Raw genomic sequence first — 25885 nt, 5'->3', positions numbered from 1 at the left:
ATAGTGACTATGACAGTAAAGTTCAGTCAGACAATTCAATCTGTTCGATACGTCCATCAAGCAGCCTCAGAACAGTATTCAACCCCAGTAGCACGCCTTCATCAGGTCCTTCCCCTGGAACAATCCGTGTGTGGGCAAAATCAATCAGCTTTACCACAAAGGGTGGGCCTGGTTTATTCTGTTCATCTTCGGATTCGTCCTCGTCATCTTCGTCATCTTCATCTTCGAAAGCTCCTTCCTCAAGCAACTTTAGTCCCTCCTTCGCTTTGTCCTCATCCGCTTCGTAGACAATAAGGACACTTCCGCCGACCATTCGCATGTCCACTTGCGCAAAGGCATCCTTTAACTCGGCAACATCCTCCCGAATACCTCTCAATATAGGAAGGAGTGTGGATCGGGTCAAGCCACTGTTCGAGTTCTCAGCCGTGGTTGCGGCGGAGGCTACAGGAAAGAATCGCGCAATGCCATCAGGCAGATCCGCAGGCTTGATCGACTTCCCGTATGCCTTGGGCGTATTCACTGGAAGACCGGTGTCGTTGTTGTATACCTGGAATAAGTAAGTTTCGAATAGGCATCGTTGTTTGTTGTACGCACTTGAAATCCTGTGAGGCGGATCCCCGTCTCTAGGGAAGTCGTGTCTTTGGCCGTCTTGATCATGCGTTCCACTTTGTCTGGTGATGCCGTCTCATCATAGAGAACAGTGCCAAGTTTGATGTCGATGATATTTGGTTTGATGAAGGGATGAGAGAGGTTCTCTAGCACGAGAGAGTGTAGATATCAGAACGAGCCGTTAATTGGGTTGATTTCTTCGCGGAGTATGCGCACTCATCTTTCTCGGAGGAATCAACAGGGGTAACGGCTATCCCTCCCTCGAGACCCTTGCCCTCATCAACTTTTCCTTGCAAAGAGAGCGTACCGTAGAACTTGGGGACGAAATGTCGCAGGGGCGCAAATCCTGGATCTCGAACGGATGTTTGGTAGAATTGAAGCTCGAGAGGAAGCGCTGGTTTGATCAAGAGCGAGCCATCCTCCGTTGCGAGGACGCCAGAATGACCGCCGACTTGCGTATTCAGCGGTTTGTTGGATCCTGAGGGTAGTTCAATGGAAGCCATGGTACTGTGGTGGTGGTTATCAGTTGAGTTGCTTGGGCAATGGGCGCGATTTGATTTTGGTTCCGAGGCCCTGGCCTAAAAGCTACTTTCAATTCTAATCCGATACCGCCATCACCTGTGCTCTTTTCAACATGCAAGGGGACAACCACGACGCCAGCAAATACATTGCTGTGACGCTCTCATCATCGTCTCCATACCTACACAATCCACAATCTCTGGCTGCAGTGCATCCCGCGATCGGCTACATCGGTCAAGTGGGCGGAATGCGGGATGTTCAGTTGCTGGGCGTGTCGAAGGAGCTGTGGGACGCGGAACAGCACGCGATCCTGGAAGCTCTGAGTGGGACGCATGGAATCTTGCGTGTAGATGTGCAGGAGAAGAAGCAAAGGGCTAAGAGGGATGAGTTGTAAATCTCGTAAGTTTCGCTTTGTGAAGGGTGACTTCCTGGAACCTCATGTTGATGTTAAGATCCTCATCGGCGATGCGGTTGCTTTTGCGATGGACTATGAGATAGAATAATATAAGTGGTGAGGAGGACGTAGGCTGGCCAGCCAGTCTCATCGTTTGTTTCGAGGAAATACGATATAGAGAATGCATAAGCAATGGTCTCGTACAATGGCTCATACATTAATCCCTGGCTTTGTACATTATACTCGACTATATACGGCGGAGTGTATAAATACGATACTATATGTACGGGATCCAAGACTTATTCCGCACGCAAGCCTACAAAAACCCTATACAACAGCAAGGAACTCTATCAACCGTCATCTTGACAGGTTGAAGTTTCTTAGCAATCTCTTGAACACAGCTCTGTCTGTTTTGGTCTCTGATGTTGGCATAGGTGGAATGAATATCGACAATGGTGCAGCAAGGGGTTGCACTGGCGTCCCCAGATTCCCCGCGTAGATAACCGAAGGAGGTGAAGAAGAATCACTGTGGTCGTCACGGAGGAGGATTTCTTGACGGAGGAGGATTTCTTGGCGGAGGAGTACGAAGGTAAAGGGCGCAGCATCATCGCCAAGGGTGGCCTTGACCAAGGCGTCGTTGAGTTCTATACCCCCGTAAGCCGATCTCAACCCAAGCCAGTCTAGTCGGCGAATGCCCTGTTGAAGGCTAGGGATGCCTTGTAAACGGGAGCGATTCCTGCGGTAATTGTCCTCAATGGAGCCTCCCGAGGTATCGCCCACATATTTGTAGTCCTGCTCGTTAGCTAGACAGTACATGCATTCTGCAATACCGTTGATCACGTCCGTGCAGGTGACGCCTAGGTCTTCGCGAGATGCATCGACAGTAATCATCCAAGGAAAATCCTCCAACATAATGAAGAGGGATGTTGTCGCAGGTGACGTTGCAGGTTGCCATAAGTGCTGCTCAAATTCGACAGCAAAATCGCCGTAATTTGTGGGATGTGTCATGTCCCATTTCAAGTGCGGCCGATCTACAGCAGCCGGAGGTACAAGCAGCGGGTTGATCTGGATTGTCGCGGAAACGGGGTCAAAAGGATTCACTCAGGTAGCGAGATTTTGTTAGTTTTAGTTGTTGCTAGAGGATTCGTAACAAGCGTACCTGGCTTCGTTGGGTCGGTTGCGACCACAGCTACTTGTGAGTCAAGTCCGTAGGTCACCGGCATTGGCATCGCTGGCACTGGCATTGGCATTGGTTCGGGCCGACCGGATAGACGAGATATTGGGGTACCACTTGGAAAGTTGCGATTCGGGTCACTTGTTGGTCCGTTTAACACGTCGCGAGGGGATGTATGAGGGTAAATTGCCACTTCACTAGGGTGCGCATGTGGGAAGGTTTGGGCGCGCTGTACACCTTGAACCGGAGGTCGATTTTCGAGGTTCTGACTCCCTGGTGATACCTTCAGAATGCTACCGGGAGATGCACCGGGATGTTGAAATACGGGGTATATCATTTGATTGATTGGGCCAGCAACTGTACGATAGGGAGGGGTAAGCCACGGAGATGATGCTATCCCACTACCTGGAAACACCGTTGGGATGATTGTCGGAGTAGAACCAGGGTGGGTGAGATTTGGGGTATGGTGAGGAAACATTGGGTTCTGGGGACCGTCTTCATGAACGGATGGCATATGCGGTGATTGGAACGCTCTGGGTCGTGGGAGTGGCCAGCCTACTGAGGGCTCATTGCTGAACAGTGGGTAGACTGGCACAGGTGGGGTAGGCAGAGTCGAGGATATTAATGTGGGCGATCCTGGGTAATACCCAGGGAAATGATGCTCGGCCGTTCCTTGTGGCGGTAAGGGTGCCCATGGGAGCTGGGGCGAAAAGTATGGGGCAGGTGTATTGATAGGATATCCATAGGGACTGCCAGTGCCGTTTGGGGGGTCTGAAGGGACGAATGGACGATGAGGGGAGTATGTTGTAGGGCTGTAGGAGTGCGGCGGAATGTCGCCATTCACCGACGGGTAGCCGGAGTAGTCACTTGCAGTCGCACCAGCGGAAGAGGGGATTGAGGGTGAAGCAGAAGGGATAGGGGGAATAAACGGCGAGTCGTCCGCGTAGGTATTAGCCCTGTACATCCCGGTCCCCTACATCATGCAGTATCGCCTCAGTGGGACGTGGCTTGGAATGAAGGACGACGATCATATTTACCTCCTGGATCCCCGGCTATCACGTGGCCTATCCCGACAAGGCAAGAAGCAGATTCCACTGAGACCTTTCTGAACTTCTCCTGCAATTTACTCGAACCCAGTCGGCGACACAAAGGGAATGGTTGCACGATACAACATGTCCGAGTCGAAACAAAACAGGTAGAACAGACGCGTTACGTAACTCGGCGCTGCAGTTCTAGTTATGGCTCTATTGCTTCCGACCATTGGCGCCAGATGTCCCGTTTCAACCATCTTTTAACAGCATCATCACCGGATCGACAACTCAAATCATTGTGCAAAGTACTTGAACTCCACCCCTACGTGGGCCACGCCCAGTGAAATGGGGTCATCCGAAGAGTACGCGTTTCAAAATTGTGTGACGGTCAGAGCACGAACTTAACGCTGGTCATTGAAGTCAGCCCGCATCGTCTGCCCTGGGTTACTACGCGTTCGAACCACCGGAACCGCGGTTCATGCACTGCGGCTGCTCGGAGGAAGCCAGGAATATCGTGGTTTGCATTGACGGAACTTCCAATCAGTTCGGACAGAAGGTTCGTTGAAGTCACGGACGCGCTTCTTCCAGGTAATGAATTACTAATCCTTTCTAGAATACCAATGTCATAGAGTTGTACCATCAGCTAGACAAGGATAACACGCAGCGGACGTACTACAATAGCGGAATCGGGACGTATGCGAAACCGTCTATGAGGTCCTTGAAATACGTCAAGCTTCGCCTTGATAATAAGATTGACCTTGCCATTGCGTGGTACGTTGGCTCGGTCTCGATCTTTCTTTGTGCAAAGCAGGCTTAGTATTGATGGACCGGACCATGCAGGAATTTTGAACGAATTATCATGGCTGCGTACCGCTGGCTGGTTGATAACTACAAGGATGGCGATCGTATTTTCTTGTTCGGTGCATACGTGTCAGCTGTGGATACTTAGCGTCAGTAGGCTGACGACTTCTAGGCTTCTCTCGCGGCGCCTATCAAGTGCGGACCATTGCGGCAATGATAGAGAAGGTTGGCTTCGTCTCGAGTCTATTCTTGGAAATTGCACCTCTGAGCCAACACATGTAGGTTGGATTAATACATAAAGGAAATGAAGAGCAAATCCCATTGTGAGCGCCTGCGAAACTCACCGTTGCTAGATTTTAAACTCATGGTTGATTCACCAGTGCATACGAGTTGTACGCTGGACAGACGGCGCAGGATCCAGATGCCATTGTACGACCTGAGCCTCCCCAGCCCAAATCAGCCCTAGGCCTACCCCCAACGGAAACGCAAACCACACACTCTCCCGCGGAGAGCTTTAAGCAAACATTCTCGCGGAAAGACGTCAAGGTGCACTTCATTGGCGCTTGGGACACCGTCTCTTCGATCGGTGTCGTACGGGATAAAAGTCTCCCTGGCACTGATGCAGTAGAGAAGACCTGCTGCTACTTTCGTCACGCTCTTGCTCTGGATGAACGACGCGTTAAATTTCTGCCCGAGTACTCCCATGGTGGCGCCACATTTGCTGAGCAACCTGCTGATCAAGGTGCCTCGAACATGCCACCTCTACGTGAGTTGGGACAGTTGAAAGGGTGATTCCTGTTGATATATGAACATAGGCGAGACCAAGGCCGCTTCGGTCTACCAAGAGCCAATCGACGTTGACAGAGAGCCGATTAATCCACGCGTGAAGGAAGTGTGGTTTCCCGGGACTCACTCCGATATGTTCGTAGTTCTGCCCTATCGGTTTCTTGACAATCTCTCACTCGGTTTGTACATAGCGGTGGAGGGAATGTTCAAAATAACAGACTCGATCGTGGTCACGCAGCGCTCCTCTGGATGTCTTACGAAGCAAACACAGCAGGACTTAAGACTCATCCTTCTCGAGTCGACTGGAAATGGGAGAACTTATCCGAAGTGCATGAATCCCTGACAGCAGTCTGGCTTCCCATGGAATACCTTCCCGTGAAGAGGTTATCGTACAAGAGTGCGACATCCACGGTTTGGAAGTGGGTGGATTAACTGCTCTTTTGCCACACAGAAGGCTGATGTGAAGTACGTGATAGACCTCACGCCGGGCAAGGACGGATTATCAAGCCTGGTCAGAAGATTCATGCATCCGTCGCCTTTTGCGAAGATCCATATCGACCGAAAGCCATATTACCACCCAATGCAACCCGAGGATGGGATGCGTTGGTTGGGCGGGGCAAAAGATCCGACCTGCAGTGGACGCAAGGGTGGGAGGACCTTCTAGAAATGGATATATTCAACCAGTCGACCGCTAGTCAATGCCTTGATACTCTCAAGACTCTTAAGGACACGTCCGAGCCGAGTTTATGGTTGCACCGTCTCGAAGTCATGACGTGGTCTGGTATGTGCATCGACGAGTTTGCGCCCATTCCGCGTTTCATCTAACATATACCGCAGGAGAAGGATGTAGGACTCTGTTGAAGGTTGACAATGTCTCGCAGAGACTCCTGGACGCGATGATCACCTTTAAGAACCTTGAGCATCAGGTTACCGCTTCGTATATCGTTGTCAAGCTGGGCCAGTGAGTATCAGAGAACCTGAGGAATACCATTGACTTAGCAACGCGTAGGACGGAAGCCCTTGCTAACTACATGCACGAGAACAACGTATCTCCCGACCTTGTGCTGATGCTGATTTACAGAGGTATGCCCTTCGTGTGTGACAAAGGACACTGATTCCAATACGATTGCTCCAGAGCCTCTATTCAAAAAGCGACTGGGCCTAAGTACATATCTTCTTGCTGACGGTGAGTTGTGCGCACAGATATGAATCCATGTCTTAAATGCGCCGCTTTAGTCCGATTTCGACATCAACTTTTGGAGCAAACTGTTCCTGGAGAGTCTGACCTCATCCACACTCTACTGAACAGTTTAAAAGACAACAACTCCGAACAATCCTCAAGTCTGTCATCGGAGCTTCAACCCTATCTACAAGAGGTTGCATTCCAGCGCCACGCTTGCCAGATTCTTGGGCAGCTAGTCAGTTATGGTCGGTATTCATGTTTGGCCTTAGAAAAGGAAGTGACGAGCTGAATCATCCTGTTCTACAGAAGATTCGCGGCCCAGATTATTGCATCCGCCGCTTATCAATGGGCTTCTGTCAAAGATCAAAGCAACAGAGGCCTATGAACTTCGTTGCGACGCTTTGATCGCTTTAGCAGAGCTGGTCAAGCATGGTGAGCAAACCTCTGACACAAACCGAAGTGAACTTTAATAATATTTCATTAGAAGAGCTCCTCGAAATCTTGCAGCAGCTTCAGCTCTTCTCAGTCATCGCAGAATGTCTACGCGAAGATCAGTGGCATATCCAACGCCTTTCTGTTTCTGTTCTAACTCAACTAGTCTCTTCAAGTGAGTGGGCAGCAAGCTTGTTTTTTTGATCACATGCTGATGACCCATAGGCGACGACAACCTTATACTGGTATCCCCATTACTCAACATTCTTTCGGAAGCTCCTGCAGATGATCTGATGACCGTTTGGCCTTGTGTCACGTCACTCGTACTGGCTATGGTCAGAAAGGGTATGTCGCATTCTCTACAGATATCTCTCATTTACGACGCGTGAATAGATACTTCGCGTGAGGCGATACTCGAATCGAAAATTCTTCAGAGGCTTTATATGCCTTCTACCCATTTCTTGTCTACCGCTACGCTTGCAGATTTACTGAAAATAGCTGTCGAAACTACTGTGCCTCACCCCAGTGTCGCTCTCAGCGAACTTCCAGGCCCAGCTTTGATTTCAGCGGTAGCTCGGAATTGGAGAGGTAGTTACCACGACAAGGTTGATATTATCGAAGCATTAGCACGGCTCGCCAACAACGGTAGGCTATTTAACAAGACCGAACCCTCTTAAAAGATACTTATGGCATAATCTAGATATCACCCGCTTCGCCTTGCTTGGCTCTAGCGTGGGTGAGATCATTCGAAGAGGCCTTACGGATGTCGACTGGTTCGTCAATGAGAGGATGCTTTGGTTTATTGGGAAGCTTGGCGTTCACGGCGAGCAACTTTGCTGACTATCGCAAATAATGCTAACTGACAATCGCACAGGCATTTTCCGTCGGAAGTCCTTGGATGGTGACATATTAGAGTTGATATTTTCAGCGATCGATTCTCTGAATATTACAATTCAGAGCGCTGTGATGGATACCATCAACGTCTTGATCAACAACAGTAGGAGTTTCCACATAGGCCCTCAATCTTATCACTAATAAGATATACGTTGTAGATGATATGCACCAAAAGCTTCTCCAATTTAATATCATTCATGACTTGGTGGACCTTTCGAAGTCTAGGCCTCAACTGGTAGTTCTAGCCAAGCTGAAAGTTATAGCACAGTTGATTCAACACGGTGGGTAATCTGCTGCACGCTATACAAAGCCTCTAACGACATCAACACATCTTTAGATCCACTGCGCGCCGAGATATTACGATCTGGTTTCTTAGACTCGCTGTTCGAAGAAAATGGTCCGGGTTTCTTCTAGATATTGATTTTTGGACTTCTTGATCGCCCATACTACCTTCCTCTAGGTCACTTGATAAATGACTCCGCCAGACAACTACAAACTGCTGCTTTCGAAATCATTTGGCAGTTCATTGAACATGGTGTGTCGTATATATGTCTGGGAGTGCTCTATATTAAACGACATTCAGACGATTCGCGCTCCAGTATCTTGGGCCACGACATCTTCAACGTCTTGCTGCAAAAAAGCTTTAGCAAGCATCCCCACATCAGGGCGATGGCCGTAAACGTGATGGCTGCATCCTCCTTCCAGGGTACGACCGTCTCAAACCTTTCCTAACCGTATATGTAACAATCCTTTTCTCAGCCGATATACATGAGAGAATGCTGGAACAGCGCTTCACGTCGTCATTATTTGAAGCCATCAAGCAAACCTCATTTTATGCACTATCGGCTTTACAAGTATTAACATCCATGGTGACCCACGGTGAATACATCCGCTTTGGACTACTCGTGTAACATGACTAACGCCCCGGTGATCCTCGTTAGATACTCTCCGCCACGGCCTTTTGGAGGCGAATCTACTAATCCATTTGCAAGAGAAACTTGGCGACCAGAGTAATTACATTATCGTTTTAGCGACTCTCAAAGTCCTCAGCAAACTGCTTGACTATGGTGCACATTTCGGCCTTCCTTCGCTTTTGCGTGTACTAAGTTGGTGTATAGAGGATTCTAGGACTCTCTTGAGCATCGAAGAGCTTATTGAACGGACCGTGAAGCTGACCGACCACGAGAACCGCAACATTCGTCAACAAGTGATTGCAATGCTGACGAATATGCTGAAATTTGGTCAGTTGTGTTAGACACGTGGAGTAAGATATTTATCATACTCACATTATGTAGATCATACACGGAAGAAATTCCTCGAAGTCGACGTTCTGTTTGACTTGAAACGGTTACTCCGAGGTCAAAATACCGAAGTGTCGATGGTGTACTGCCTATACGAAATAACAAAACACGGTGCGTTGGTTTGGTTCGCTACAGGGTGGGGGTTCCTCAAGTGACTGAATGTAGATGATTCACGGGAGCAGCTTCTTGGCGTCAACATCTTACAAGAACTGACCGCGTTGCTTCGCTCTGAGTCTGCGGAACTCCGGGAGGTGGCCGCAAATTGTTTAACCGAGTTGGCTCAAGACCGTGAGTCCCCGTTCGTTTATGCGCACTTTTGATCCTCCTTATCAATCTCAATCAATCGACATGCAGCACGATTCCTTCCCAAGTTTTCCAAGGTCTCGATCCGTGGTCTTGAAGCGCGCTTGCGCAACATGTACTGGGCTTCTGAAAATGACAGTGAGCGACAAGCCATGGATGATGCCAGTCGCAAGGTGGCGTCGCTCCTTTCTGCAGGGGAATCAACCCCAGTGCAGGTTGCCTCCGATGGACCAGAGCGTGAGCGTGCAAGGGGTCCGGCGGTCAATAAATCTGCCATGAAATCCCGAGCCGACGATAACTCTCCCCATCCCACTAAACGGGTTTCATTCCTGGTCCACCCAGCGTCGCCCGAAGACGGTAATTTCGGGTCGCCGACCTTTAGCACCAGGCTCCCTCCTCCTCAAGGTGATCAAACATACGAGATGCCTCCAGGCTTTGTGGATGCCGCCGTCCAATACTCTCCGCCTGAGCAAGAAGAGCCTTCAGCTTCCCGTCACGACTCACCGCCTCAAGTCGGAACACAACCCAACGGAGATGCTCCAGGGAGCCCGCCCGCAATAGTGCAAAACGACTGGTTGGGTCTACTCTTAGGTCGTACTGAAGAAAGCCAGCAACGTTACCCGTCGGACTTGGCCCATTCGATGGACACCTACCCAACGCAACCTCGTCATACCGAAGTGAACCCTGCGTATACGAACACGGAACCACTTCCACTCCCATTGCCCCCCGATACGGACCCTGCATCTAGCGAGGACGGGATTTCGATTTCGTCTCCGGAGAGACCACTGGCGTTAGAGTACTGGGACGAGACGTCAGAAGGCACTGAAGGGCAGAGAACTCCGCGGACGGTTATTGATTGGAGTAGGATATCTACTCGTTCCGATACAGCTCATGTTGGGAGCGAGGCGTCATCCAGTGTGGACCCGGAGGACGACCGAAATCGTCCCGAAGCGCAGCAACCGTTACCGCCGCTGCTCCAACCCGTTTGTGACGACTTCGGACCAGCCACCGAGAGGCCAGTGTCACAAGAGCCATCTGCCGCAGAGCCCGCAGAGGACAGTGAAGTGATTCGTGGCACCACGCCCGAAGTTTCACCAATCCAAGAACATGCTCTTCCGGACGCTGCTGAGGGCGGGGAAGCGACTGAGAGCAACCTTGACGATACCAACCCAGAAACAGCCGACGAGATTTCGGAGGAATATGACGGCCGCGTCTGTGTTGTAATGTAATCACGAACATGACGGAAAACGTGTCCGACAAGTCATTATACTTCATTTATACATATACAGTAGACTGTACAGTAGACTAATAGATACATGTCTCTTAATAGATTACGACCAATATACCTTATCTCGCTCTAATGACATGCTTCTACATGTTGTAGGGATTGCCAATCAATCGTCCGCCGCCGTGTTCTTGTCTCACAGCCAGAGAGGCTCAAGGTTGTCAAGTGGTATACAGATCAGATCGACAGTAGCACGCAGTGCTTGGACCTGAATCATATACCACTATGAATATGTAGAGGCAAATTGTCCCGGATCGTCATGCTGTGGCAGCCGTGCACCACGACCGCAGGCAGAAGGTAGAACACAAGGGTGTCGCCGCCTCCGATCTTTGACATAGCGATATCAAGCTTCGAAATGCTTGTATCGACTACATATTCATATAGAGGCCACAAGCTACCTGTATCCTGACAAGCAAAGCCACTACAAAAAAGCTCAAAGCGATATTGGTGTAGAACAAAAACTCGCAGACATTCTATATTACCCACCCCTAAGTGCCTCGATCTCCCCAGTTGTAACACAGTATAAAAGGTCTACTTATCGCTTGAACGAACTATTCCACAGAAAGTCCCTTAGACTGCGGAGAACAATTACGGGACTGTATAACGCCGGATTATCAAGAAACAGATCGGAGCTCCCACCCTTCACGACATAACGATATAGCGATATGGCCACAACTCTGACATACGCGGACGCCGCTCGCTTCCGGACGAAGGAACAAGGAACAACGCACTATCAGGCTCACCCTATCCTATCGCTATCCAACGGCTGGATGGACGCGAAACACGTCTTCGAACGCGTCGGGGACCCCCTAATCGCGCCCCCTACATACATCCTTGATTCGGTACCACCCAAGGAAGCGCGTACTCAGGCAATCAGAAACGCGAAGATGACGAAGAATCATAAATCAACTAAGGAGAACCTCCAAGCCAACCCTCAAGAACGAGAACGCGTCGCGGGGAATCCCAGGCAGATGTCTATTCTCGATCCCGCACCTAGGAAACACGGACGCGCGGAGACAACACGACGCGTCCACCGCGCGCTACATGATAAGCCATCACCTAACAATCCATTCGCATGCCTGGAAGTTGAGCACGGAGAGAGCTTGGAAGAGTCTGATTCGGAAACTTCGGAAACAGACTATCAATCTTGCGACGCTTCGACTGGCGAGCTCATTGACCGAGATGGGTCTACGGGAGGAAGCGGTGAAGAAACCACTTCGCCCGCAGAGGACTACGCGAATGGCATTGAGGGTGCCAATGAACACTCGCTATCGTCCCCGGTCGCGTATTACCCCTATCTCGACGCGTATCACGACAGGAGCTGGCGGAATAACGAAGATCACCTTCCACGCAATCCCCCACCTTCCCCGGCCCTCGCCAATGAGGACTTACCAGTACCTCTAAGCCCTGGATCCGAACGCGCCAAGGCAATGCCTGAGCTGTTTCGTCCCAGTAACCCCACCCCAAGAGAAGCGACGTTTGGCCCCTTCTATGTACATTACGAAACGAACGCCCTCACGGAATCATCAACTTGCACGGAGGGACTCCAAAGACCACAATCCGTAGATTTGATAGAGTCGAGGATGGGCGGTGTCCCTAGACTCTGGAAGTTGATGGGTTGGCAGGATGGGCGTGTTTGAAGTCTCTGGCATCCAACACGATCTTCTTCATTCACGGCCACATTCACCTCTGTATATACCCTTGTATCACCCGTGTACAGGTTTCAGCATCATCCATATATTCTCGCTCGAGATAGATCCATATTCAACACTACTTGAAATGGCTGTTCACACGATTTACTTGCGGCGTCCGACGTTCTCCCTGCCAGTATCTGGTTTCAGAATTGTTAGGTTCAGTGAATTGATCATCACGTACACATAGCGGCCAGCGAAGTTTCCCGGCGGACTGTAACGGCAGACAACATACTTGGATGGCTGCTGGAATATAGTCCCGCCCCTGCAGTTTCCGATGGCACAAGCGACTTGCTTGCTACTCTTCCAAACAACCTAGAGGACATATGAAAGGATTGAAGCTCGTTGTACCCACTGTCGCCATACCTGAGTGAAATGCCCAGTTGCCTGCGAGAATCCGGGGTGATTGTCTAGTGATGCAGGGTGAGCGGAGGCGAAAAGTCATTATGTTGCTGGATCTCACAATCGTATTTAGCTGGATGGCAGCACAGTGTGAGATCAGTGCGCTGGACTCGAAAGACACAAACTCACAAGCTTCGTCCATCCAAGACTTGAGACCAGACGAGAAACCGTAGCTACCCCCAGTTCCAGCAGCCTGAAAATCGTGGAATTAGCGCTCTGAGGGTCCTGATGGTGTTCAATACACGTACCAGGTTCTCCCCGTATTTGCCTTGCCCGTTGCTGTGCTGGAACTTGCATTGATTGGCCCACTGTTGGGTGCCAGGATACAAAGCATCGCTCCAGGTCATCGCTGGTGCACCATATTGAGCACGGTAAGCGTTGTGTTGCTTCACGACTTCAGTCTTCCAATCAGCGATGATAGCTGCATCCATTTCTCCTTCACTGATATCGAAACCCTCCGCATCGAAATGCATAGGCTCGAAGACGATTTCACCGGCTTCCGGGAGGCTAGGATCGAAATCATCGACCGTGAACACTTCTTGGCTGATGCCGCTGCTGGGCAGCGACTTCGCCACGAGTGCCAGGGTGAGAGTTGAGAGGAGTGCAGAAGACCAGCGCATCGGTATTGGAGTGGAATGAGGAAGTCTGTATGAGACTACTGAAGTGAGCAAGAAAGGTTGCGTCTTTATACCTTCACAGGGGTGAACGGTACGAAGGAACATCCGAGGATGCTTCTGTATGGGAGGACGCAAGGGCCGCTCTTGTTTCGTCAGGGTATGGCGGGGAGCAAGACCTGTGCTCAGCGGGTCCTTGAGTACTTCAAAAGCAAGAGCGCCGACGCCCAATGCACCGGAGCATCCTTCTGTGGTACACGCGTATTACGATGATGTATTACTGATGGAGGAATTATCTTTCAGATCGGTTCCAAAACGTTTTGAACGCTCCAATCTCCCTTCCACCTCCAGCTCGCGCCCAGCAGCTTTGATCCACGCGGCAAACCCGTCTTTCTCAAATACAGCCTTCAGACGCTGCTCTGCGTCTGGCCAATTCCATGTCGAGACTGTCGGCGCGTCGAGCACTTGGCTACCATCGTCGTCCTCAGGGTCGGCGAGTCTGTGTATTCGTTCTGACAACGAAGGCATCTTAGCAAGAAGTATAGCGCGCATTCTATGCGCAAACTCCTCGGTCTACGCGTTATCAGTATAGTGAGAAACGGACTGTTCGAAACAACATGCTTACGGATTCAATACCCATCCATGTTTTGACACCGTAGACAGTCGCAGTAGCACTGGCCGCCACCAAGAGCGTAGCTAGCCCAAAGGCTTTCGCGGAGTGAAGTGCACCATTGAAATCGTCCACGGGCACGTTTTGGCCTGTCTCCTGCACAATGGGTCTTGAAGGCATAGCCGCTGCTTCTGCCGCTGCGATGCGAGAAGTATTCCCAGAGATGAGAGGGGTGGTACTTTGGGAAGCGGTACGTCGTGGCGGAGCCTCGCGTAGAAGTGTCCGGCTTGCTCTCTGTCGTAGCAGATAAACCAGAGGCACACCTATGGCGAGTAAGCCGGCACCAGCTGTCGCAACCTACATTTTGAATTGTGAGAGAAGGTAGATAGACCGAGTAAGAAATCGAGACGTACAATAGTCCAATGAAGTCCACTGTTTCGTTTTTTACCAGAGCCATCTGGCGAAGCTAGAGCACTGTCCATCGCTGAGGTACACGGAAGCCGGAATCATCTCAGCGGTGTGAAAGTTACGACCACGATGGGTCACGTGTGGATCACCCCTTTTCTTTACTTCGTCTTCATTCGAACTTCGAAGCAGCTCGAAATATTGAAAGCCCAAGTCGGATAACTCAGCGTGGTTGATGGATGAACCGAACCAGGATGCCGCCGTCGAAGCGCAGGACGCGGAAACGCACTGTATACGCATCACTTCTCATGGCAAGATACAGAACTGGGTATCCTTCGCCCTGAACTTTTTCGAGGTAGGTCTTCTTTTCGTTAATGTAGCCGACATTTATATCATATTAGAAAAAATCTCAAGGAACATTGATCTTGCACACTCTGCCCCTGGGACTCGACCACTTGCTCAACGGATCCACGGACCTCGTCGAGGCCAAAATAGAGCCACCATCAAAGTCAGATCGAGGAGCTGACCTCGCTCCAAGACTCATCTCAGTAGTAGAGATCATCAAGAGGGAATACTTGAAGATTTTGGCCAGCAGCAAATCACCGCGTTTAATAGGTCTCCACCAATACAACGAAATTGGTTGCCTCGAGGACCTTGAACCCGCAAAGCAACAATCTCAGGTCGCGGAGGAGGAGCGGACGGCCAGCATCCTACAAGCATTGGAGGGGAAAAACTAGTGAGTACTATCTTTACTCGCGGCTAGTTCCTTGCGAAACCATCTTCAAATGCAGCCTGAAGCAGAAACAGACTCCTTATATGAAGATCACGCTGTCAGTGGAACCGTTGGGCGACTTGGCGGACAAGGGAGCCACGTGAGTTATTTAACCACATCATCAAGCTGTCGTAACTTATCGAAATGCCATGGTGTGGAAGCTATCAAGCACCTCTACGCCGCCATCTATCGAAGTCTGCGAAGGCGCGCGCAAAGAAGAAAATCGCGAAAGTTGCAAATAGCGATGCGATGCCAGTTGACTGAATTATACGGATTGCTCGCTCTATGTCTGTCTTGAGTCTTCTCGTGGGAGGCCACTTGAGCCAACATATCAGATATATTTCATGTGCCCGCTTTCCAGCTTTCTGACTGATATCCTTCTACTCGCCGGGTCTCACAAGACGTAGACCCAGCGTTCGTCAGACGGACATCGCTAAGGCCTTGTTTCTTCCAGCCTCCATAACTCTGACATCCAATTGGACGGACTGACTGAAATAACCTTATCCAGGGGTACAGGAATAGAAATCAAGGTATAGCGTCTCAATTACACTTCTCAACTGCGAACAAATGAACATGCTAATAGGCGAGTAATACAGTTATCAATACATGAAAAATTAACATAATCACCTACATGTTCTTTATAGAACGCACTTGCTCAAATCTATCCCGCGCTCTTTTATCAGACCATGATATGCAGCACGCCACCACCCAAATTCCTCGGCCCATTGCTCGTGATCTCGTTGAGCGATATCCATCGCTGTCTCGGTTTCTTCGGGCGCCAGGATCTTTTCCCTCGGCTGAGACTCCAGCAAAAATGGCTTCCAATCGGTATAATGGACGACAGACAAATCGCTCTGCAACTCTTCCCACACGACGGGGCTTCGCTTCTTGATTGACAGGAGGGCGTTGTAAATATAGGGGAGGCGTGCGGCCTTGGTTCCGAAATACAAGTTCAGGAAAGCCTGTTCCGCTTGTCCTGTTGGATACCTCGCCGTCCCGATCTTCTTCTTCATATGCTCCAGGACGGCAGACGACGTTCGTATCGCCATGACCCCCGCGTTGAACGTAAGGCTGAACCCTCGCACGCTGTCCGGCCCGTACACATCTGGCACGGCAGCAAAATTGAACGGGAGATCGAACAATTCATCGAAGTTTCGGCGGACGAGCGTATCTGCGTCTAGATAAACCAGGCGGTCGATGCCGTGTTTATCCAGGCCCCATATGTTGAGTTTCGTATATTGATCGAGGAATCGATAATATACTCCTTTGCCGCCTTTGGGAGGAGCGATTCGAGGCACGGCAAGCAACTCCCATCCTGCGGCTCTGCTTATGCAGAGGGCCTCATCAGACACTTGCCCGTCGATGTATAGGAGGATCAGGCGCGCGGTCGAATTTACTCTGCGGATGGAGTGGGCAAGGACGGCCGTAGATATCGCGTAGTTGTTCGAGTAAAGGGTAGAGACAACGGCGAAAGTGTTTGGATCTGGTTGAGTGGCATTCGAGCGATCGTGCGCGACCGGTGGGAAAGGATTTCTGAGGAAACGAAGTCAAATCCAAGGCAGACGTCAAGGGCGGTCAGGACTTACATAATTTGATAGTCGTCCATTGGGCTGTATATTCGCAGATTGACAAGCCTGACGAACAAAATTATTGTCGTGCTTAACAGCACTAGTATTGAAGCTGTCGAAACAAGATTCTGTCTGAGGAAGCTTTGTCTTCTAGACTCAGTAGAAAATTTGTGATCGGAGATGGGCAAGCGTTCATATGTGTTGTTGCCGTCGTATATCCAGCTGAGCGAGAAGCGGGGAAGGACCATTTTGCTGGGGAGCCGTATCGGATGAACCAAGATTCACGACAAGGGCAGAGAATATAAGTCAAATACTGGATACTGGATACATGCGATTTTATCCCATCTTGATGAAACCCGCGTAGACCGCCTACACACATGAAGTGACCACGACAAACAACCAACGGTGAAACTATGGGACACGTCGCGTGAGCTACACCGCACGAGTTAACACGTTAAGAATTTGCTTTGCTGCGGATACTGCTAGGATGCGCAGCCTGAGCAGGGTAGTCTGAACTGGGAGGATCGAAATGTCCGATTCACATGGAGTATACTATATAATCTGTCACTAGACAATTACGCTGCTGCGCTGGACTCAACTTGCAGATGTGGCGTTCGCGCAGTCGGGCACATTTTGGGCACTCGATAGAAATGAATGGCGAAGAGGAATAAACACGCTGGGCGCTTATGCTGAGTCGGTAACCAAGTGGTAAATATATTGTTTGGTTGTATTACCGGGGGCCTCTACTGATCGCCTTCAAAAATTCGAGTCCGTAAGTCGATTTAGACTTTCAGCGGCACCCAGGTCTGGTATGTGTTGGATTACCCTTGCTAAAATAATTTTCCTCACCTTGAGTGATGCTTAGTTTGGCGTGTGGAGCATCTGATTCTCTTTACTGTCATGGCTTCCGTTGCGTCGTCTTCCAACTCTCCTCCTCCTCATGATTCCACCCCAGAACCTCCACGACTGACGAAACCGAAAGCAAAGAAGAAATCCAAGAAAGATAAAGGCAAGGAAGGACATGGTAAAAACGAGGGATCCAGCGCCAATGCTGCGTATCAACCGCCACCCAACGCAATACAGCTTAACCACGAGAGTGTGGACTACGGGGAGTTCGATTGGGATGCCGTAGAGTCGAATGGGAATTGTGAGCTTTGGCTTCTTCGGATACCTGATAGTGTGAGTCATTCACGCCATCGCCATCGTAGCTATCACGACCTGATGCTGGGCCTCGTAGATCAAACCCAAATATCTTGAAAATCTTTCCATCGAGCTCCCACAAACTACCAAACATTCTACCAAAGTTGGGGTCCTAGAACGCAAACTTGCCAATTACGATATATGGGCAATAGGGGAGGGCGAGGACGCTGATGCCAACAGTCCCGTGGTCGGAGAGGAAATTCGCAATCTTTCTTGCCTCCTGCCTCGCAAAAGCAAGGAAGGGAAATTATTCAGTGGTATGTCTTGGTAGACTGGTCTCCAAGTACACCAGCTGATTACTGACTTCCTTCTTAGCTCCCAAACCTATCGCCCGCCGTCTGGTTTTCTCTGCTCAACCCGCTACTCCGACTTCCAACACCCCATCCGCACCAATCCTATTCCAAAATCCACCGCGTCACTCGTACCCCAAGGAATCACTCAAGCATCGATTCATGCCTTTTGGCTCCCAAGTGATAAGCGATGTGACCCCCGCAGACATCAACAGCCCAGGGGATGAAGAGGCTATGGAAGTCGATGCAGTCTTGGTCCCAGAGCAACCGACATCGGGACAGAAGAGTGACAAAGACGCGCCGGCTACTGCGTCTCAGCCTGCCAAGGAAAAATCCAAAACGAAGAAACGGAAGGTGGAAGAGAGCAGCCCAAAGAAAGTTAAGAAAGTAAAAAAATCCTGATAATTACCATGTCATCATAGTCCCTTCCTACGAAATAACTATACGCGATTCAATTGCATATGCACGCGCAGGAGTAGGGGAAGGATAGCCAGGTAGACTTGTAGACAATATCTCATATAGATAATAAAATTAGCAGCGGTGAAGAATCGACGAATAAAAAGGCGGTGCCGCAAGTATCATCCAACATCCATCGCATCGGCTCTCGTCTTTCCTTTGCCATGACCGCTCGCGCCTGTGCTACTGGTCCACTGACGTCGTTCCACCGGTGAGTCGGGTTTCTTCCCATTCCCATAGCCACCCAACAACAACGCCTCAACCTCGTCTTCAATCCCTCTGAATACACTCTCCTTCGGTACACCCCATACTCTCCCTGGCTCCTCCCTCTCCTTTTCCTCAAACACCGCTCCGACCTGGTCAACCCATTGCCGCCTCGTCTCCACCAACTGCTTCAGGTGCTCCGGTAACACCAACTTGTTCTCGTCGTCAGGCCCTAATCCAAGCGCCGCAGGACATGGCGGCAATGCAGATATTCCACCCAAAGGCTTGCCCCCATTACCATTTGTCTTCTGTGGCACCGGCGTAGGAGCGGCCGCTTCAGAGGCTTTGCCTTTCTTTTTCCTCCCAAGCTTTGGGCCGTCCTTCTTCTGCAACTTCGAGAATAAGGAATTGATGTTCTTGTCAATCGAATCACGAAGCTCGACGTATTCTTGGTAGGCTAGCCGATCACGGGCGATGGCCACGAGACGTTCTCGGCGCTTCTTGTTCGTCGCAAGTACAACACGTAATTCACGCTGTGCTTGCCGAAGTGCGGTAGATATGGGATCGTCGACCTTTTCTGAGTAATCAGGCTATTAGAGATTGTAAGTCTAATAGTCAAGAGATCCAAGAATGAGACACATACCATGCCATCTAGCAGGCCATTACTACGCATCGTATCTCGGATTCTGGCTTCCAAATCGGTGACGTTCATTTTCTCCCTTCGCGCCGCTGCTGCTCCACTACCACCAGGACGACCTTCCATCGCGTCCTCCGCAGCCTTTACGCCTTTCCAAGTCAAGTCTGGGGCGGGTAACAGCGCCGCGATAACTCTCTCCGTCAGTGGTCCGTGTCCCTTCTCCTCATTCAAGACATCAGTTTCACCCAGTTGCGACGGCTCAAATTTAGGATCCGGCGGAGCAAATATCGAAGGATCTGCATCGGAAGGCATCGCCAAAATCCCCATATCCTCCTCTTCCCATAGCTCCGTATAATGTCGACCGAGCTTGGGCATGATGAAAGGTTCGACCTCGTCCCCTGTGTGTTCTAGGAAACCCACGTCTTCTTCCTTAATTGGACGTATCCATGGCTCGATACTGGTATAGAATGTGGCTACGACAGTCTGCGCAGGTTGCTTCAGTTTGCTAAAGTCTTCCATTACCTCTGTAGGTTTGCTTGGTCCCGCAACAGGTGTCGGTGGAAGGGGAGGTCGGGTAGGCAGAAGGGAACGCTGTGGGGGGATGGTGAAGTCGGGGCCCGGCTGAGGCTGTCTGTCGTTAGCCCAATACCAAGCCAATACATTCAGGCCAAGTTACCTTTGAAGGAGGATGCGAAACCGAGGGTGTCGTTTTAAGTGCCTTTGGGGGATGTATGTGGGTGACCGGAGGAGTTGCCTTTCGTGGTCGCGGAGGGTCTGAGAACCTTATAAGCAACCGTCGGAGGATGAGACTAAAGACACCTACCCATCTCGACATCGCTGTCGTCGATATCTCGTTTCCGTTTCTTCTTCTTCTTCCGCGCATCGTCGGCGAGGCTAGGTGAATGGTTAGATATGTCACAATAATCATCCTCGGCACTCACGATCGCCGGGGGTCAAGAGACGAGCGCGTAGATGATGGTGGTATTGACCCCAGCGGTATCGATGTATTTCGAGGTTTATATGGGAGCGAATGGACGGGATTGGATAGCCTCGAATCATCGGCTTCAAGCAGGGGTGTATCTAGCGCCCATAGTTGGTACGACGAGATCAGTAGGTGACGCGTGCGCGCAGGAGAATACACGTACAATCGCGTTCGCGCTTCACTCTATCAATGGCCTTGGCTTTCCCTTTCTCTCGCTCCTTCATCCGTCTGAATGATTCCTCCAGAGCTTTCAGGTCCTCTCCGGCCTTCTTTGCTCTATCCATTGTCTTCTGCTTTAGAAGCATGAGCTCCGTTTGAAGCAACTGGAGCTCGTCCGTCGGCGGCACAGCATCTGGGGGACTCTTGACAAGTGAAGAACGTAGCGGCGGAGGCGGGCTGAACGACCTAAGTTTTGAGGACATACTGCAGACGTCGTGGTCAGAACCAATCCACTGGTTCACCAGGGCGTTCGCGCCGCAGCGTTAGTATAGGAATCGGGGTGGTTCTGCCCCTGTGGAACGCTACGCCGAATTTGTGCGAAGTACGAGGACAAGATGCGAATGAGCAAATCATACCCACAAATGGAATGCATTTCACACGACACTGTGATCATGTGACCTTCAGTTAACTTTAGCTTGTGACCACGTCCCTTGTCTTCTCGCCCTCATTGTCACCGCCAGTTCCACAGCCAGGATTCCAACAAGTTGAACTCGCGTCTACCATGGTCAAGATAAACTGTACTATCTGCCAAGAAAAGTACTCTATCTCACAGTTTCGTTTCCTCCATTGCGGTGCGTTTGAAGGCTGGTCGACGTGATCAAGATCTCGACGATTCTTACGGAGGGCGTCTGGTGCGACAGGGCATGGCTTCTGCACTCAATGTACCGACAAAATGTCGCGCCGCACCAGCTGTGCGATATGCAACACCCCAAAACGTCCTGAGGACCCCCATCAGATCTACGTCGATTTCTCGGTCTCTGGGATGGAATTAATGGCTGAGGTCGCTGAGGGCCTGGGGCAGATTGATGCAGCGTCCCCCGCAGTCAGCATCAAGAAAGCTGCAACAAAGATCACCGCTGTAACCCCCGCTGTCCGACCAGAGCAAGTCCAGGCGGTGAGCAGCCCCGAGTCCGTTCGTCTTTGTGCATGAGGTTTACAACCGTTCAGCGGCTCTTGGAAGTCGCCGAAGGACTCGAACAGCGAATATACCCCATATTCTCGCGTGTGGACGAAATGTCGAAAGAAATGATTGCCCTCAAAGAGAAGATCTCCCGTTTGGAGCACAAGAACCGACGTTTAAAGACGGAACTGCGGGACGTAGAAGCGCTCCAGGTCGAACTCGTTACGGCCGAGCACGAGGTCGAAGAACTACGGACTGTTTGCGACACTCAACGAACTGAGTTAGCAAGGGCACTGACAAAAGCCCGAAATCAAGAGGTGAAGTATAACAAGCGTTCCGCTGAGCTAGTCGCCGCGCAGCAAGTCATAGAAGAGAAGGACAAACAGGTTTCTATACTATTTCTATCATCAAATCATTTTGCTCAGATGCGTCCCCTCGGTAGCTCCATCTGGCCAACAAGAAACTACGGGCCTTGGGTAAACAGAGCCTCCGAAAGCAACCAAGACCGCCCTCATACGTAGGAGATGATTCGCTCGTTGTCCTTGATGCTCCATCGGGATCAAGACGGTCAGCGTGATACTTCTGGTGCGGCTACGAAACTGACAAGAAGGGCTCTCCTTGCTCAGACATCGACGGGAACAAGACCTGGAATCTGACTCGAGCTTGGTGGTGAATTATCCTGTCCCAGGCCGCACCCCACCCAGAGTTTTCAAGTGAATTATGCATAAAATTACATATGCAGTAGGTCTATATAGCAATACCAACACGCCCGTTTCACGACTTTCCATGAATCGTCACGCCCAGCAGCGACACAATCTCGAAGCATAGGACCAAGAGCAGCTGCCCTATTAGGTCCATTAACGCTGAGTGTATCGGCAAGGCGTACATATCTGGGTCGTATTTCCTCTTCCATAGGAAGTTCGTCAACGCCCGGGCGATTATTAAGGAAGCAGTAACGGCACAGCAGAAGAACAATATCGAGAATGCCACAAAGACGAAGGGTAGCCGCAGCCAGCCGAGCCCGTGGAGGATGGAGAGGAAGATGATTTCGACGGGGATTGTGATCACAATGAGGGTGATCATGACCACAAGCGGGCTTGGTTCCCTGTATGGTGCTGGGGAGGATGGTAGTGCAGCGGCGTGGAGTGCTGTCGACAACCGGGACACGAAGATGGACCCCACGCTACCAGGAAGACCTATGAACATGAACTGAGCACTTTTCCGCGACTATCTGCAACGGGCTCCTACCACTGATGACGACAGCAAGCAAGGCGAATCCTTCGTATCGACTGACAAAGAGGTCTAACACTATACCCGTGCAGCTACTAATAACCATGGCACCGAACAGCGGCGACCAGCCCTCTTTCACGAGCTCTCTGACATGTTCATTACGACGTGTCAAGAAGAAGCACGTTGTCGCGACCCCCACGACTGAAAGTCCGACGATTAAAGGTAGCGGGGTATGTATGAAACCTATCAACCCGGTAGAAGTCGCGCCAATAAGCAGCAGAGTCACCAAATCACCCAAGCACGACGCTACTGGTGGTGCGATATTATCTAGGAGCGTTTCAGAACAAGAGAGTAATTAAACGTATATCAGACAATTACCGGGGTCACGGCCGAAGTGTCGACACACGACAATGAGGAAGCACATGAAGGAACCGAGGATGAGGCTTGATAAGCTGGCCGCCGTCATTGCCGTCGCAGAGACCATGATCAGTCTAATCGTCCCGTGAGACTGGGGGAATGAATTTTTGCAAAATGACACGTACTCTGGGAACCCAGATTTCCTCCCTTCCTCGTGAAGGGGAATTCGGACGGGCGGGTGGCGAACGTCTATCTTGGCTTGCACGCCCTTCATTTTGGGTATCATCAGGCCGAGTATCAACGATACGCCCGCAGCGACAAACGATACAACTGCGGCCTGCACCTGCAGCAACGTCAGGTTCCCCAGTATCATGCCCCGCCGCGTCTTTGGATCATCCAGTTCGCCAACATTGGCCGCAGTGCCAAGACGCGCAGACAGGTTCATTTCCAGATTTCCCTTCAGATTCAAGACTACGGGTATGATCATAATGAGCTGGTCGACCTCCTTCATGGCACGCCAGCGCTGCAGGGGCGTTAGTGGCAGTATCCCGAATGTCATTAAGGCCCGCCACGTACTGAGACTTGATCCAGGAGTTCGCCGGTGAACAGCAGCCCGACCGTAGTCAGAAGCAGCGTTGGTGCGCTCTAAATCTAGATGAACACGTCTCGTCCTGGCAAAACACTAACGGCCGCGAACGCACCTCGATGACAATGCCCTTGATCTGAGGCCACAGCCCGGTGGCAAACTTGGCTACTCTTTCTCGGCCGCGAGTTCCCTCACGGGAGCCGAGGAGAGCTCGACTACCCTGGTCTGCAATATCGTCGTCCTCTTCATCGTCAAGGTCGCCGTTCAGATACGATGTGTATTTCCCGTCGAGGGCTGCAAGCGGATTCAAAGGAATTGGCGGTGAGTTGAAGGACTCGCTCTCTTCTGAGATGCGGGGGTTTCCTGGGGATTGAGGGTTCATTTCCACGAAACTAGATAGAGGGAACTGGTGCGCTGGAATAGAAAGTATGCGAATCGACTTAGCGCCCTCGGCACGTGCCCGTAACTCTTGGACGACCAAGTCACGGCTCCAGTAACTCGGAATGAATCCTCGAGGATCCCTTGCAGCACGCAGGCGGCTGTACTTGTGTCAATGTCGCTGCGTACGCACTGTGGCCCGCATTCGCAGCAATTCAATGAATAACACATAGTGCAGTGTCTGTTGTAGTACAGTCAAATCGTACAGCGTCAAGTATGTTCGTATAAGTACCAAGTAAAGTACTAAAATTCCTGTCATGCCTTCCAAGTAATATCTATACGGATGCCTCCGATGCGTGAAGAATCGAGGCGACGATGATCCCGGCAGCCATAGGCATCCATTCCGGAATGAATGCGGCACCGTTACCATCGCGTCGGGCACCGTTCCCAGCTTCTACGTTACCTGGGGCTGGGCTACCACGTTCATTCTGGCTCCCGAAAATCCATCGTGTGAAGGCGACCAGTGGACGGCCGACAACAGAGGTGGAAAGGAAAGGGGAAGCGTTAGGGGTGACCCCCTCGCGCAAAAGTGGGTTTGCGGACTCGATCAGCGTCTGGACGCTAGGACCGTGGTCTGATGCGCGGAACTGCGCGGCAGTGGGCTGGGAATAGAAGGCACTCAGCGCCCGGCGTGCTGGGTCGTTATCGTGCGTGGAAGCAAGGGTATTGGCGCAGAGGCGCCATAGGGGCTCCCATGCGAGCATAATGGTGTGGGTATCCCAGCGCGACTGGCTCGGGAAATACTCCGGGGGAGTCAACCGGCGGAGATGGGCCGCGATCTGGCGGTAGACAGTGGGATCAATGTCGAGAAGCAGAGTGTGGGGATTGTTGGGGGATGCTGCTGCGAAAGCCGAGATATGGGTAATCAAGGCGATGTCGCGCTCGGTGATGTCGATTTTGTGTTTGAATAGGCCGACAAAAACGGCAAACAAGGCGATACATGGGATAAGGTCGCGTGGGTCGCGGAAGAAGGTGTGCTGGAGCGGGAGGCTGGGGAGGGAGGGTAGGGCTAGGGAGGGGATCTGGGGGCGCGGGATACCGCCGGTTTCAAAGCCGGCGGTGTCGCGTAAATTCTGTATATAAGTTATAATTTGCTGAGTTTGCGCTGTTGGCGACGTCGATAAACGAGGAAAATAAAAAGGAGAGGATGAACTGGTAAGGACAATAGTTGTCACTATACCGCAAAGGAGATAGAACGACATGTTGTTGCTGTTGCTTGCTATCTTACTGCCAACGGTCATACTGCATTTATAGGCGGACGGCATGCTATTGATAGCTACGTACGGTACATGGGAAGTGGGGCAACTACCTCGAGGCTTTGCGTGAAGATGGTTAAGTTACTTAGGCTTTCAGGAACCCAGGACAGCATTGTGAAGTGGTAATATCACTGTCGAAGGTGAAGGCTGAACGGGGAAACATACTGCGCGCAACGAGGCGCCTGAACGCTTCTCTTCTATACGGGTCGCAGTAGATATTCTAAACCCACAGCTCGATAGCTAGCTTATGCACAGGTACGCGTCCCGAAGTTTCCAGCCCGGCAGCTGGAATCGAGGATTTCGCAGGCCACCTGGGCAAAGTTAAGGACAGCATCCAATAAAAATCGACGAGTCA

The 25885-nt window shown here is 50.9% G+C and overlaps 14 protein-coding genes across 14 annotated transcripts; 6 read left to right on the top strand and 8 right to left on the bottom strand.

The window, feature by feature from the left end:
- Positions 1-22: 22 nt before the first annotated feature.
- On the bottom strand, positions 23-1112 carry PC9H_001623 (uncharacterized protein; the record flags this gene model as incomplete). The annotated part of the gene is made up of 3 exons (XM_036771273.1): positions 23-547; positions 595-755; positions 785-1112. The coding sequence occupies 3 exons, from the start codon at positions 1110-1112 to the stop codon at positions 23-25; spliced, it is 1014 nt and encodes a 337-aa protein (XP_036637118.1).
- Positions 1113-1243: 131 nt separating this feature from the next.
- Positions 1244-1522, top strand: PC9H_001622 (uncharacterized protein; the record flags this gene model as incomplete). Its single annotated transcript, XM_036771272.1, has 1 exon — positions 1244-1522. The coding sequence occupies one exon, from the start codon at positions 1244-1246 to the stop codon at positions 1520-1522; it is 279 nt and encodes a 92-aa protein (XP_036637117.1).
- Positions 1523-1879: 357 nt separating this feature from the next.
- On the bottom strand, positions 1880-3660 carry PC9H_001621 (uncharacterized protein; the record flags this gene model as incomplete). Its single annotated transcript, XM_036771271.1, has 2 exons — positions 1880-2622; positions 2682-3660. The coding sequence occupies 2 exons, from the start codon at positions 3658-3660 to the stop codon at positions 1880-1882; spliced, it is 1722 nt and encodes a 573-aa protein (XP_036637116.1).
- Positions 3661-4072: 412 nt separating this feature from the next.
- Positions 4073-10656, top strand: PC9H_001620 (uncharacterized protein; the record flags this gene model as incomplete). Its single annotated transcript, XM_036771270.1, has 32 exons — positions 4073-4089; positions 4148-4283; positions 4341-4498; positions 4568-4647; positions 4701-4753; positions 4811-4851; positions 4909-4957; positions 5039-5270; positions 5374-5449; positions 5533-5733; positions 5791-6095; positions 6152-6275; positions 6324-6397; positions 6450-6500; positions 6551-6742; positions 6804-6929; positions 6982-7104; positions 7155-7274; positions 7323-7574; positions 7630-7745; positions 7804-7830; positions 7887-7926; positions 7982-8104; positions 8161-8220; positions 8284-8358; positions 8407-8529; positions 8583-8702; positions 8765-8890; positions 8942-9064; positions 9119-9235; positions 9290-9412; positions 9479-10656. 32 exons carry the CDS (start codon positions 4073-4075, stop codon positions 10654-10656), a joined length of 4761 nt encoding a protein of 1586 aa, XP_036637115.1.
- A 721-nt stretch (positions 10657-11377) lies between these two features.
- On the top strand, positions 11378-12352 carry PC9H_001619 (uncharacterized protein; the record flags this gene model as incomplete). The annotated part of the gene is made up of 1 exon (XM_036771269.1): positions 11378-12352. The coding sequence occupies one exon, from the start codon at positions 11378-11380 to the stop codon at positions 12350-12352; it is 975 nt and encodes a 324-aa protein (XP_036637114.1).
- Positions 12353-12508: 156 nt separating this feature from the next.
- PC9H_001618 (uncharacterized protein) lies at positions 12509-13425 on the bottom strand (the record flags this gene model as incomplete). Its single annotated transcript, XM_036771268.1, has 6 exons — positions 12509-12533; positions 12588-12718; positions 12770-12813; positions 12867-12878; positions 12935-12998; positions 13054-13425. The coding sequence occupies 6 exons, from the start codon at positions 13423-13425 to the stop codon at positions 12509-12511; spliced, it is 648 nt and encodes a 215-aa protein (XP_036637113.1).
- A 258-nt stretch (positions 13426-13683) lies between these two features.
- PC9H_001617 (uncharacterized protein) lies at positions 13684-14511 on the bottom strand (the record flags this gene model as incomplete). Its single annotated transcript, XM_036771267.1, has 3 exons — positions 13684-13992; positions 14045-14386; positions 14443-14511. The coding sequence occupies 3 exons, from the start codon at positions 14509-14511 to the stop codon at positions 13684-13686; spliced, it is 720 nt and encodes a 239-aa protein (XP_036637112.1).
- A 158-nt stretch (positions 14512-14669) lies between these two features.
- PC9H_001616 (uncharacterized protein) lies at positions 14670-15470 on the top strand (the record flags this gene model as incomplete). Its single annotated transcript, XM_036771266.1, has 4 exons — positions 14670-14789; positions 14836-15170; positions 15226-15306; positions 15368-15470. 4 exons carry the CDS (start codon positions 14670-14672, stop codon positions 15468-15470), a joined length of 639 nt encoding a protein of 212 aa, XP_036637111.1.
- Positions 15471-15844: 374 nt separating this feature from the next.
- PC9H_001615 (uncharacterized protein) lies at positions 15845-16812 on the bottom strand (the record flags this gene model as incomplete). Its single annotated transcript, XM_036771265.1, has 2 exons — positions 15845-16739; positions 16793-16812. 2 exons carry the CDS (start codon positions 16810-16812, stop codon positions 15845-15847), a joined length of 915 nt encoding a protein of 304 aa, XP_036637110.1.
- Positions 16813-17674: 862 nt separating this feature from the next.
- Positions 17675-18666, top strand: PC9H_001614 (uncharacterized protein; the record flags this gene model as incomplete). Its single annotated transcript, XM_036771264.1, has 3 exons — positions 17675-17953; positions 18012-18231; positions 18290-18666. The coding sequence occupies 3 exons, from the start codon at positions 17675-17677 to the stop codon at positions 18664-18666; spliced, it is 876 nt and encodes a 291-aa protein (XP_036637109.1).
- A 176-nt stretch (positions 18667-18842) lies between these two features.
- NGG1 (Transcriptional regulator) lies at positions 18843-20965 on the bottom strand (the record flags this gene model as incomplete). The annotated part of the gene is made up of 6 exons (XM_036771263.1): positions 18843-19514; positions 19568-20152; positions 20238-20335; positions 20385-20455; positions 20503-20641; positions 20707-20965. The coding sequence occupies 6 exons, from the start codon at positions 20963-20965 to the stop codon at positions 18843-18845; spliced, it is 1824 nt and encodes a 607-aa protein (XP_036637108.1).
- Positions 20966-21435: 470 nt separating this feature from the next.
- PC9H_001612 (uncharacterized protein) lies at positions 21436-22240 on the top strand (the record flags this gene model as incomplete). The annotated part of the gene is made up of 3 exons (XM_036771262.1): positions 21436-21657; positions 21711-22049; positions 22106-22240. The coding sequence occupies 3 exons, from the start codon at positions 21436-21438 to the stop codon at positions 22238-22240; spliced, it is 696 nt and encodes a 231-aa protein (XP_036637107.1).
- Positions 22241-22437: 197 nt separating this feature from the next.
- Positions 22438-24218, bottom strand: PC9H_001611 (uncharacterized protein; the record flags this gene model as incomplete). Its single annotated transcript, XM_036771261.1, has 5 exons — positions 22438-22859; positions 22912-23220; positions 23272-23773; positions 23827-23895; positions 23952-24218. The coding sequence occupies 5 exons, from the start codon at positions 24216-24218 to the stop codon at positions 22438-22440; spliced, it is 1569 nt and encodes a 522-aa protein (XP_036637106.1).
- A 331-nt stretch (positions 24219-24549) lies between these two features.
- Positions 24550-25515, bottom strand: PC9H_001610 (uncharacterized protein; the record flags this gene model as incomplete). Its single annotated transcript, XM_036771260.1, has 1 exon — positions 24550-25515. One exon carries the CDS (start codon positions 25513-25515, stop codon positions 24550-24552), a length of 966 nt encoding a protein of 321 aa, XP_036637105.1.
- Positions 25516-25885: the final 370 nt, after the last annotated feature.

Source organism: Pleurotus ostreatus (genome assembly GCF_014466165.1).
Source record: "Pleurotus ostreatus strain PC9 chromosome Unknown scaffold_1, whole genome shotgun sequence".
Lineage (NCBI taxonomy): Eukaryota > Fungi > Basidiomycota > Agaricomycetes > Agaricales > Pleurotaceae > Pleurotus > Pleurotus ostreatus.
This window is presented reverse-complemented; position numbering and strand designations above follow the sequence as displayed.